The sequence below is a fragment of the Notamacropus eugenii genome, chromosome 1 (assembly GCF_028372415.1).
Source record: "Notamacropus eugenii isolate mMacEug1 chromosome 1, mMacEug1.pri_v2, whole genome shotgun sequence".
NCBI classification, from domain to species: Eukaryota; Metazoa; Chordata; class Mammalia; order Diprotodontia; family Macropodidae; genus Notamacropus; species Notamacropus eugenii.
In genome coordinates this window covers 522690413-522703379 of record NC_092872.1, presented here as the reverse complement: position 1 = coordinate 522703379, position 12967 = coordinate 522690413, and the positions used below count along the sequence as shown (strand labels likewise).

General features: G+C 37.2%; 1 protein-coding gene across 1 annotated transcript in view; it reads left to right on the top strand.

The window, feature by feature from the left end:
- The window catches only part of NUDCD3 (NudC domain containing 3), a 109210-nt gene that overhangs the window by 70087 nt on the left and 26156 nt on the right, over positions 1 to 12967 (top strand). The window contains exon 4 of the mRNA XM_072633752.1: positions 7763 to 7906. Within this exon, the coding sequence (XP_072489853.1) occupies positions 7763 to 7906 (144 nt within the window). The remainder of the gene's footprint in view (positions 1 to 7762; positions 7907 to 12967) is intronic.

Here is a 12967-nt window from a genome sequence, read left to right as displayed (position 1 = left end):
AAGAGGTATTAGACTGACTACCAAATTGAAGGTCTACAGAGCTGTTGTAATGACCTCATTGTTGTATGTCTGTGAAAAATGGACAGTCTACCAGTGCCATGCGAGGAAACTAAATTGCTTCCATTTGAACTGTCTTAGAAAGATTCTGAGGATCACCTGGCAGGATAAAGTACAAGACACTGAAGTCCTTGCTCGAACTGAATTGCCAAGTATTCAAACTATGCTTCAGAGAACACAGCTCCGATGGGCTGGCCACGTTGTTCAAATGCCAAATGTACGCTTGCCAAAAAGACTATTTTATGGAGAACTTGCATGGGGCAGGCAATCACATGATGGTCAGAAGAAACGCTACAAGGACACTCTCAAGGTCTCTCTCAAGAACTTTGGATTTGACTGTGCAATATGGGAGACACTGGCACAGGACCACTCAGCATGGCATGCCCACATCAGAAAAGGTGCTGTGCTCTATGAGCAAAGCAGAATTGAGACAGCACAAAGTAAACGCAGGATGTGCAGATTTGGAATATCCACTCCAAATATTCACACGGACTATCTGTGCCCAACCTGTGGTAGAGCATTCTGAGCTTGTATAGGTCTGATAAGCCGCAGTCAGACACACTGAAATTTCATTTTACAATGGTGATTTCATGTTGGTTCTCTTTGAAGACAAAGGACAACAATCAACCAACCATCTTGTCAGGTGCCACTTCCTTGAAATTGTAGTGGTAAATGATTTTTCCAGGGATCTACTCAGTGTAGTAGATAATGTCTAAATAAAAAATTGTTCTTTGGTCTTACTCTGTGTGATATAGATAACTTGCGGTTAAATAAATAATCGTTGCTGTTTCTAGCTGCTGCTGCTGAAATAACCTCATTGACTTGATTAGAACTTGTCATAGCATTCTGACCTGATGTCTGTCTTCCAAATTCTATCCAGACTTCTAGTATTTCAGTTGAAATTTTGATTGTCCCCATTTCCTCCTCCCTTTCCCCATAGACTGCATACAAGCTTTGTCATTTTCTCATTCTTTGGCTTGTATCGTTAAAGAGATCAGAGTCAATTCAACAGATGTTAAGATTCTTTTTTATTCTAATATAATACAAAGTTTTCTTTTTGTTAGTGCTTTTTTCTTTTTAATGTCACTATTACTTTCCATCCCCACTAGAACCCTCAAAGTGGTTGTGTTTGCTTTTGTTAAGCAAAACAAATCAATACATTGGATATGCCTAAAAATGTATGCCTCATTCCATACCTCTTATAGTCCACAACCTTTCTTCCAAGAGTCAAGAGCATATTTCACCTCCAGTCTTCTGAACTTAATAATTGGTTGTTGCAATAGTCAGAGTTCTAAAGTCTTTCAATATAGTTATTCTTCACTGAATTAATATTAAGCGTAGGAAAACATTACCCTTAACCTGTCCGCTCCCCTTCAACCCACTTATACTTAATATATGTGGTAGAGTAGAAACGCCATTGGATTTGGACTTATAGTCAGGGAGACCTGGGTTCAGATCCTGGCCTTGACACTTACTAGCTCCGTGATGAAAGTTAAATAACTTAGCATTTTTGAACTTCAGTTTCCTCATCTTTAAAATGAAAATAACAATACCTATTTTGTAGTACTATTATGAGGACCAAGCAAGATAATGTGTCTAAAATGCTTTGCAACCTTTAAAATGGTTACTATTAAGAGGAGTGTAGTATGAATATACACAAAAGGATGATATCATTTGTAAACAGGAGCATCTGGAGGACCTCACCTTTCACTGGGGGAATCCCTTGTCAACCTGGACTCTGTGCTGGATCTCCTTCACAGTGGCAAATACTTTTCATAACCATATATACCCCAGGAGATACATATAATCCATCAAGCAAGAATAACATACAAAATAATTTTAATAAAAATACTTAAGTGCATAAGAGAGGTAAAAAATGGTATATAAGGGCCAAGGGGAGGCAGTACTGGTGGTAAGTAAAGGCATCAGAGAAGGCTTTTTGGAGAATGTTGCAGCATTTGAGCTGCACTTTAAAGGTTGCGTACAATTTCAGGTGAAAGAGGTAGAACATGGAGGAGGAACATTGCAGGCGTAGTGACCATCATGAGCAAAGATATGGAGGTGGGAAAGCCTATACTGGTATGGGTAATATTGTAGGTTGTCCAGTTTAGCTGGAATATGTAGGAAAGAAGAATATGAAATAGCAAGAGATAGAAGAATTTGCCAGATTGTCAAGGGCCTTAAACTTCAGATTGAGTTTAAATTTTGAGAGCCTTTGAAGGATTTTGAGGAAAGGAGTGATATGTCCAGATCTTTAAATGAGGAATGTTAATGTGGCAACTGTATGAAGAACAGATGAGAAGGGGAAAAGTTTAAGTTTTTTTAGAAAGTAAGATCATTACAATAGTCTAGGTGACTGGTAATGAGGTAATATCAATAGCATGATGGTGGCATAATTAGAGAAAAAGGGATAAGTTAAAAAATACTATTAAAATAGACTGAACAGTTTTAAGTTGAGATGTGGGGCTTCCCAGGAAAGAAGATTCTTTATCCAAGCCTCTTAATATACCAGGAATGTTAGAGAAGATCAGCACATGAAGAGATAAGCCATGTAGAGATTGATTTTGATATTTTGTTGAAGGCGAAGATATGCCAAGAAACACTAGGTTTTGTGGTTTCTTCAGAAAGGGGGGAAACACTAATTTTGAGAAGTTGTTGAGACTTAGTAGATTATTTAAGATGAATATGATATGGATCAAGTGTCAAGCACATGATTTTGCTTAACTGCTGTCCTTAAATACTACCTTTTCCTCTTATTCCTAAGTTTACTGTTGAAAATATCTTTTCCAGTATGTATTCTGATTTGAAACATTGTTCACATGATTCTGACTTCCAGGGCAGTTTTCTATCCCATGTCATTGTTTCTTCCCCCACCCCTCCCAACCCCAGGAATCATCTCCATTGCTCCTTTGTTGGCTTTGATTAGATTTTGAAATCCTGCATTCATATCCATCATTACCTTTCCTAAGGAGGTATAGCTTGGCTTTTCATCTAAAGCATAGCCCTGTATTTATGACTCCTTCTAGTACTATTAGTTAAACTGATCCTATCATGAGATCTTTCACATAAGCAATTATTTTATTCTGTTATTTCATAGAATATAAGCTCCTAGAAGGCAGCTACTATTTTCTTTGTTTTCTTAGAACTTTTCACTTGGTAGCTTTTTAATAACTTGTTTATTGAATGGAAAACTCCCGTTTCATTTATATTGGTGCCTTAAAGGTGAAAAGTTTTATATTCCACTTCGTCTTTTGAAATTAGATTTTTTCCTTTTCTCTACTTTATATTTTTTGTTCTGTTATACCAACAATAGTTGACATTTATATAATGGTTTATAGTTTACAAAAGGAATTTATATAACCTAATAATATCTCATTTGTTTCTCCAAAGAATATGTTAGGTAGCTTAAATAAATAAGCTCATTAAAATGAGGATATAGAAGCATTAGAGAGGTGAAGTAAAATGGCTTGCTCATAGTAGGCCCTTAATAATTGTTCACTTGAGTTGAAATGAATTGCCTGTAGTCATTCAGCTAGTAAGTGGTCTAGACATGTCTTAATCCCTGCTCTTCTGACTTCATGTCCAATTTTTTTGTTTTGTTTTGGCTACTATATGTATAATTTTTTGAGTCCCAATCTCAATTTTTTAATCATCTTAAAGGATTTCATGTCAAACTTAAGACTTTTAAGTAAGTTTGGCTTATATCTTGGGTTTTCCAACTTGTATTATTTTTTTCTTTTTGAGTTATTACCTTCTGTCTGGACTGACTTATTCCCAACTCTTCTCTGAAGTTAACAGTTACCTGTCAACCACACTTAATTTCAAATAGATCGTATGACAGACACTTCCAAGAAATGATTGTAGCTACTCATTTGATAAAAATTTTGTCCTGTTCTAGGTTATAGGGAGTGTGTTCTGGGAGAGTGATGGGGAGCCATTGAGAAGCTTTTTCTGGATGGATCCTTAGAATAAAATTTTAAAACACTTGCATCCCCTAGCTTCATTTCTGCCCCTGACTTATCATGATCACTTTTCTTCATCCCTCTTCTTATTGACTTATTTGCCTTTCTCTAGAACAGTTAGGGAAGAGAATATATTTGCATCTCATTGTGTCATGAAGATGAATAAAAAAGTATCTGGGAGACTGAAAAAAAGTGTTCATATTTCAGATACAGAATTTTTGATAATTGCGCTGATGAAGCTTAAGAAATACTCCTTTCAAAATGAATATTTAAAAATTTCACAGTTAAAATTTTGGATACTTCCAGTCTCCTCTTTGGTTTTTATTTTGATGAATTTCCAATTGAGAAAGTAACAAAGTTCGCTTTGTTATATTTATCAAATTTCTATTTTGTTTCCTCTTTATTGCCTTGGGCTGTATATTATGAACTTTTAGTATATCTGCAAAGTTGTTAATGTTACTTTTGGAACAAACTAGGGCGACCAGCTAGTTGACAAGCTTTTGAGTATCTCTGGGTAGAAAATGTTTGACCTTACTATGACACTTGCTTAAAACTTTGCCAAAGCCTTCCATGTGACAGTGTGGTGTGTCAGTGCCCTGCTAGTGAGCTAACTTCATCTTGAATATCCTCACTTTTCTAAACACTAGTTGAAGAGAGCCCCTTTTACCTGATTAGTGTTTTCTGCTCTCTAGTCAGACTTCTTGGCAATGTAATTTGGAGTCATCAAGACAGTATGTCATAGGTTGATACATGCCATAGGGTGTGGTTCTCTCTAAAACTTTGCTGTCACATAACTGTCTTGTAAGGTCAGTGACCCATCATATTAAAGGGCAGTATAGTGAACCTTGTAGATGAAATGACCTGTATTGAGATCTTGTCATTGAATCTGCTATTAGTGCAGTTGCCATTTGTGCTAAGTAAGTGCGTGTGCACGCACACACACACACGTACATACAGAAGATATTTTTTCATGTCTTAGAAATTGTTCAGAAGAAAAATTTGACATCTTGTGGTAAATGTCAGCAATGAAGTTTCCATTAGAGAGACATCTATAATGGAGGTCACATATAAGTACACTAAGGCATATTCTTATCTTTTCCTCATTTCTACTCATTATGAAAATTAACAGATTTCATTAAAATGTAGCTTTTGTAAAACTAAATTGTTTGGTCCCTTGCTCTTTGAAAAATTACTTGTGTCCATCAGCACCATTATACCATTTTTAACAATTTTGATTAATTCCTATTGGCAGACTTTTCCAGTCTTACATTTTGTTCCCATCTACATACTCTAGCCATAGGGGCCTTCTTGCTATTCCTTTAACATGGTACTCCATCTCCTAATTCCATGCCCTTTCACTAGATGTCCCCCATGCCTGAAATACTTTCTTTCCTTGTTTCTTCCTTCTGACTTATCTAGCTTCTTTTAAAACTTGGCTCAAATCCTATCTTTTACAAGAAGCCTTCTTCCCTCTCCTCTTCTCTTTCCTCCTTCACAGAAAGTGGGCAATCTCTAGTCATCCTGACCTATATCTTGCCACTGGACCCAAATGGCTCCAGAGGAGAAAGTAAGGCTGCTAATTTTACACAGCCCTCCCTCACTTAAATCCAATTTACTTGCAAGTCATGGCATTACTTTCCTGATGGATAAACAACAACCTGTGAGTAGTACAAACTGCCCCACTGGGAATGCAACTGGCCAGTTCAGTTGTGCAAAACAGCTCTTTCCTTCTTTCTTCCCTTTTTCCCCTCCTCTCCTCTTCTCTCCTCCCAACCCAAACCCTATGTGGCCATTGTTTGGGCCCTGGTGCCTCTGAGTGAATGTAAATAGCAATTGTTTTTGTTTTAGCCAGAAACCCTAAGGGTCTTCCCCTCCCAGATTGAATTTTTTTTTCTTTTTTTGACTAGGTAGAAGGGGCCATTTTTTGCTTAATTTCTTACCTAGCCTTAATCATTGGATGGGCATTGCCTCAGTCAAACTGTGACCTGGGAAAGACCTTAATTTAAAAAGATCAAGGTCTCCCACTCTATCTGGGGCCATCTCCAGTCATCCTGATCTATGTCTTGCCACTGGATCCAGATGCCTTTGGAAGATGCCTTTTGAGGCTGGTGACTTTGGACAGCCCTCACTCACTTAAATCCAATTCACTTGCAAGTCAAGACATCACCTTCCTGATGTCATGGTCCTGTTTGAGAGAATAAAGGACAAGCAATAACAGCAACCCTTCCATAAATCACAGCTCTGCAATAGCAACTGTTGCCTTTCTTCTGAGATTACTTCCCACTGACACTATATATGTCTTGTTTGTAATTGGTTGTTTGCATATTGTCTCCCTAATTAGAATGTGAGCTCTTTGAGGGCAAGGACTGTTTTTGCCTTTTTTTATATCCCAAGTACTTAATGTAGTACCTGGCACAAAGTAGGAATTTAATAAATAACTTGCTGACTGAAAAAGAAGGGACAAGATTTGACAACTGATTGTATAAGTGAGGTGAGTGATAGTGGGGATCCAAGGATGCCATTGAGATTGTAAACCTGGGTGACTGGAAGGATAGTGGTTCCCTTGACAGTCAAGTCAGTAATCCTCTTTGGATCTCAGTTTTCTCATCTACAAATTGAATACATTGGATTAGATTATTTCTCAGGTCCCTTCCATCTCTAAATCCTATATTCTTATGTTACAGAATCCAGAATTCAGTATAATTTTGTTAAAATATTTAATACCTAATAATGGGGAAGAGCAGAATAAATTAATACTTGTTCATTTATATCAGGCTTTTATAGCATGTGATTGTTAATGTTCTAAGTGGTAGGATTTAACTTGAAGTATGTACGAACCTATGTACATATTTATAACAGGGTTCAACTGTTATCACTTGGCTGTTTTGTTTTTTTTTTTCTGTTTCAATAAAAGATTTGATTTCATGTTTGTGTCCTGAACTAAACTACATAGCTTTTGTGCATCAAAAATGCATTGTTTCATTAAAATAAAGCATGAAGGAAAAATTGCCTGAATTTTCCATTGCTTTGTGAAAGAGATGTCTTTCTGTGAAACAGATTAGAGTAAATCCTATTTATCCATTACAGAATTGAAGTTGTATTATTGTATATAATTTTCCCCCAAGAATTTGTGTTAGAAAAATTTGGTAACATGTGGGTTAAGAGTGTGACCAGCTCATGGCATACTGAGTATTGAAGTACCCCAACTTTCTGTATCTGCCAAAGCTCTGTTTTTCACGTTCTGCTTCACATTTTATTTTGTAGAAATGTTTTATAGACCTCACCATTCCAAAGAAAGCCATTTTTCTCTTATCCTGGAAAGTTATTTACTGTAGACTTAGCTCCCCACCTCCTTTTGTCTGGCTCTCGGTCATGTTTAATGGAGTTGTTTTGTCAGCAAATGCCTGGAGATAGCTTAAATCTTGAAGTTTTAGTTTCTGTAAAAATGAAGGAGCAACATACTTTACTAGTTCTATACATTTGCAGTACTGTACATGTTGTATTTATTTAAAACAAATGATAATCATTTTTAACTTCTCAGTGTAAACTTTTGCTGGATATAGTCTTGGTAAATTTATACTAATCACCCCTAATGTAATATCTGAATTTACACTATGTTCTCTATCTCTTGCAAATAAGTGTTCTACTCCCCATCTTAGGAATTTAGTCCTTCTCTCACAAGACACTCTTCCTCTTCTTCCATGATAATGACTCTCAATTATTTCCTTTTCTTGTGTTTTCAGGTGTCTGTGGATCTCAGTAGTAGTTCTATCCGTGTGGCAATACTAGAAGGGGATGGGGAACGCGTTCTCATGGAAGGAAGATTCACCCATAAAATCAACACTGAAAGTTCTTTATGGAGCCTTGAGCCAGGGAAATGTGTCTTGGTAAGGATAATTCAGTCTTTTGATATTTTGTTAGTTTGCTTATTTCTCTCTTTAGTGCTCTTAAAAGTTGTTGTTGTTTTAGTAAATCTGTATTTGACACTTTGGTCAGTCCCCTAGTACATTTAGTTTTGACAGACAGTGAAGGTGGATGATGAACTGGGTCCAGACTTGAGTAGGAAGAAGAGAGGGGGCAGAATTGGGTTTCATTTCAGTTTATAATCTTTTGAAATAAAAAGTGTTACTCTACTGAAGTAGTAAGATTTACATTTTATTAGCAGACCATAGAGTGCACATAAAATTTCAGTGGAAAAAAAAATTTTGGGAGGTGTAACAGCGAGGACCCTGGCATACACAGGAGGATCTGCTATACAGGTTCTTAGATCTGCTTTTCTAAGAGGAAAGCAACTTTTGAAGGGGTCAGCATCTACTTTAATTAGGTACATTTATCATTCACTTAGTTCAGGGGAAAAAGTCAGCACCCTGAACTTCAGAGAAAATACAAACAGAAATTACAAACAGAAAGACCAATAGATAAGGCTTCCAACTGTTTGATCATAGACAGTACATACATCATTACCAACATCTTTGCTTTTTTATTTTCATCCAGTGAATGTGTGGGTATATGTGACTGCAAGTATCCTGCTTAATCTCTTTCTCTTTGGTGCATTGACAAGTCAGTGATCTCATTCAGGTGGACATACTCTGCAGTAATGGAAGTAACAGCCTGTCCTGTGCAATTCTTGTCCGGATTGGTCTATAAATCCTCTATGGAATAGATCGTAAATCTAGCACAGAAGCATAACATAGTAGAAGAGGTGGGGAACATTAATTATTGAGACATTTGTGGAAGTTCTCTACCAAAAGCAGAGGAAATTCTATTCTCAATGAATTTAACTAACAAAGAGAAGTTGGTTGTTGTGGAAATATTAGGAATCCCCAGGGGGAAATGACAATCTTAGAGTTTGTGGTAGAGAAGAAGAGGAAATCTAGACATAATCTGGCATGTACCCTAGATTTTGGGAAAGCAGATTTTACAGGGTCCAGGGAATAGGTAGGATCTCATGGATTAAAGTGTTTCAGGGCAATTTATCCAAGGAAGGATAGGAGATGCTCAAGAATGAAATTCAGAAGACAGAAAGAGAAACAGCTCCAATGAGGAGGAGAAATGGGATTTGTATGTAAGTATGACATGGTTGTATAAAAATAATAACAGGAATTCTAAAGTTTAGAATGTACTGAGGCTGGTGAGAGAAGCTAAGGACAATAAAAAATTTTTTTTAAAAAAAACTATTGGGAGAAAAAGGAGAATCAAAAAAAGGCTAGGACCTTCATTTGGGACAATAACTGAGAACAGAGAAAAAATAGAACTGCTCATTTTTTTCTCTCCTCTGTTTTCTCAACTGGAGGATGCCCTTTGCCCTAGAAATAACAGAACAAAAATGGTTAACAAGACATTGATAATTCAGGATAAAGAGATAAGGACTCTCTATAATAGCCTTTGATGAATGCAAGTCAGTTGGCTCAGATGAACAGTAGCCTTAGATACTAAAAGAGCTCAGCAGTTTAAAATTGCACTAAAGCTGTTGGGATGCCTTGTAATTTCTTCTTTTTTTCTTTAAAAAATTAATTTTTAACACTTTTTAAAATTTTGAGTTCTGAATTTTCTCCCACCTTCAATGCTATCCCCTAGTCATTGAAAAGGCAAAGCAATGTGATACTCACTATACGTGTGTAACCCTGCACAACTCGTTTCCATATTAGCCTTGTTGCATCCCCTACCCCTGCCCTCCCTCCCACAAAAAAAAAAAGCAGGAAAAGAGTTAAGAAAGAATGCTTCATTTTACATTCCAAGTTCATCAGTTCTTCCTCTCTGGAGGGGGCTAGTATTTTTCATCATGGATCCTTTGGAATTGTCAAGAATCATTGTATTGATTACAATAGCTTGGTCATTAACAGTTGATCATCCTTAAAATGTTGCTATCACAGTGTGTGGTTTTTTTCAGGTTTCTGGTCACTTCACTCTGTATTAGTTCATATAAGTTTTCCCAAGTTTTTCTGAAGCTGTCTCCTCTGATTATTATAGCACAGTAGTATTCCATCACAATCATATATGCCACAACTTGTTCTGCCATTCCCCAGTTGATGGGCATTCTCTCTATTCCCAATTCTTTGCCATCACGAAAAGAGCTGCTATAAATATTTTTATACATATATATCCTTTTGTTTTTTTTTTCTTTAATGTCTTTGGAATACAGACTTAATAGTGGTATTACTGGGTCAAAGGATATATACACCAGAGGTGGGGAACCTGGCAGCCTTGAGGCCACATGTGGCCTCACCCCTGGTATACACAGTTTTATAGCCTATTGAGCATAATTCCATATTGTTTTTGGTTGGACCAAATGGTTGGACCAGTTCATAACTCCATCTATCTCCCCTGTGATCTGCTTACAGAAGAGAAAATTTTTCTTGTCATCCAAAAACTGCCATTGCACCACCAACTTACTAATGGGGTATTCATTCTTAGTTTAGGTATTCACTCTAACTTAGTAGTTATAGATTTAGCCTTTTTCAGTTGAATAGTTGATGCTATTCTTATATCCATCAGGCTGAGGAAGAGGGAATGGGATAAGGACACCCAACACAAGGTCTTGCACCAAAGCTGTGCTGTTCTGAGACTGGATATCATTGATAAAGATGACATTGCCGTTGTAGGATTTTCTTGTGTATGGTTTGTAGAGCTGCAAGGGGGCAAGCCTTCATACTTAACTCTTGAACTCCAACCAAATAGCAACTGTTTAAGTGCATTATCTCATTCATAGTAGTGGCCCTTGAAACTTGAGCCATAACATCATGGCAGAGGAGGCCATCATTGACAGCTGGGGGTCCAAAGACTGAGAGGGAGCTGAACTAACTCTGTCTTGGGCACTATAAAGTGGGGAGGGGGGGGTGTTAGACTAGAAAACATTCTTCTGCTGCTAACATTTTACAATTCTAATAAGCAACAAAGCATCCTTAAGTAGAGATAGGAGACAATATGTGCCAGGCAAGTTAAACTACCACCACCACCTCTTCTCAGAGTCCAGTAGACATAGCCTAGGAACCTGGACCCAAGAGCTTTGAAAATAATCATACACTTAACACCACCAATCTTACTTCTAACCCAGTTCCCATAGGGAATTAACCGCTATAGAGAAAGGTCCAGCCATCCCTACCGTTTGCCAACTAAATGACAACTATGAGGCAGGCAAGCCAACCCAGATGAAGCAGCAAGGCACCCTGTGGGAGAAAGGAGACAGAATATGCCAGGCACATCAAACCACCACCTCCATCAGCAGCTTAAATATTACTTCTTTGCCAAGCTTAAGGAATCTAGACCAGAACCCTGAACTGAAGAGTTTTGGGAATAACGTGACCTCCAGACCACTGGCCCTGTAGCCATCATTGAGGGGAGCAATCTCACTAGAGAGGGGGGCCAGTACTAACTGTCATCAGTGGGTGGAAAAACCCAAGGGCTGCCAAAATGGCAGTGTGGGCCCCTCCCCACTTTCCTGTCTCAGTCCTTAGAGCAGACCTGCACAATTTGGCACAACTTTAGGTAGGAGCCAAAATTAAAATAGGCTAAACTTTTCTTGGGTTGCAGATAGGTTTTTAGCAGCTCCGTTTCCAAGTAAAGGTATAATTAATGATTAAATTATTTTGCAAGTAAACCATGTTTTTAAAAAGGGAAATTTCAATTAATGTTAATTAATCACACTTATAATACTTTTATTTATCATGAAATTGCTTGTCTCAGACTACAAACCATGAGTCTTGTGACAAACAGGAGTGAGTGCACAGTGGCAACCCACCTGCCAGGTTATATGATAGGCACAATAGTGACTGGTGGAAGGCAGGTTAAGGTGGGGGGTGGACAAAGTAGTTTTACATCTTTACTTTCTTTTACATCCTCTACATTTTTCTCAGGCCACAAGTGGCCCCTATGTTGTGTACATTTGCCTTAAAGTCATCTTCCCAGGAATCAGTCCGTGTGAAGATATGACCTGGGAAATGCTTCTGTGGGTGCTTTAGCCCTACCTTCTCAGAAGCCATAACTACTAAGGATGTGGGGAAAAAAAGATTCTCAACACCATCAAAAACCTTGGCATTGTCAAGATTCATCATCAGAAATCATTCATCATCAGAAACAGATAATGATTTTTTCAGTGGAAATGACATTAAAGAAGATGCATTGCTATTTATTTTGTATCCTAGGGAATTGGATCTTTCCAGATGACTTAGAGCAGAAATCTCTTATATGGTATCTCCTACATTAGAATGTGAGCTCCTTGAGAGCAGGAGCTATTTGGTTCTTCTATCTGTATCTCTAGCTTTTAGCACAGTGCTTTTTTGCATATAGTAAGAGCTTAATAAATACTTTTTTCATTCATTCTAAGATATTTGGGAACTTGCATAGTAGCTACCTTTCCAAATTGGTTTACTGTATGTCGTTCATGAAACTTTTGTCTATCTCCTTTCCATATTACATTTTTTCTGGAGCATATCCCTTATATATACTCATATTAGTTGAGTATGAAAGTTCTAAACTAAGGACTCTGGATTCCAATTTAATAGCATCCCATTTTTGTCAAATGAAGTTGCATATTTTTCATGTCTCAGTAGTAAAAAATTCCTCTTTGGCCCTTCCTTAGTTTTCAACACTTGAAACATATGGAAAGTATTGACAGTCTCTTCTTTAGTTGTATTTTCTTTTCCTGAATAGCTTTAAGCATTGTTTAGACAAGATAGTGTATGATTTTCATTATGGAAAAAAAAAGACATAAAAATCCAGAAGGATTAATTGAATTGACAGGCTTCATAATACCAGCACGATTTTATTTCACTTTGCTTATTTCAAAGTCAACTGTGCATCTACTTTAGGGATAGGTAGCTAAATACGTTTTTGTTTTTCTTGGGTGGTATTAGAATATCTCTCTCTGATTTCTGTAACCTCAGCAAGTAACTTTGTCTTTCCACATCTTGATTTGAAAACGTTCTGTGGAAAACTTGAAATTCAAAGTT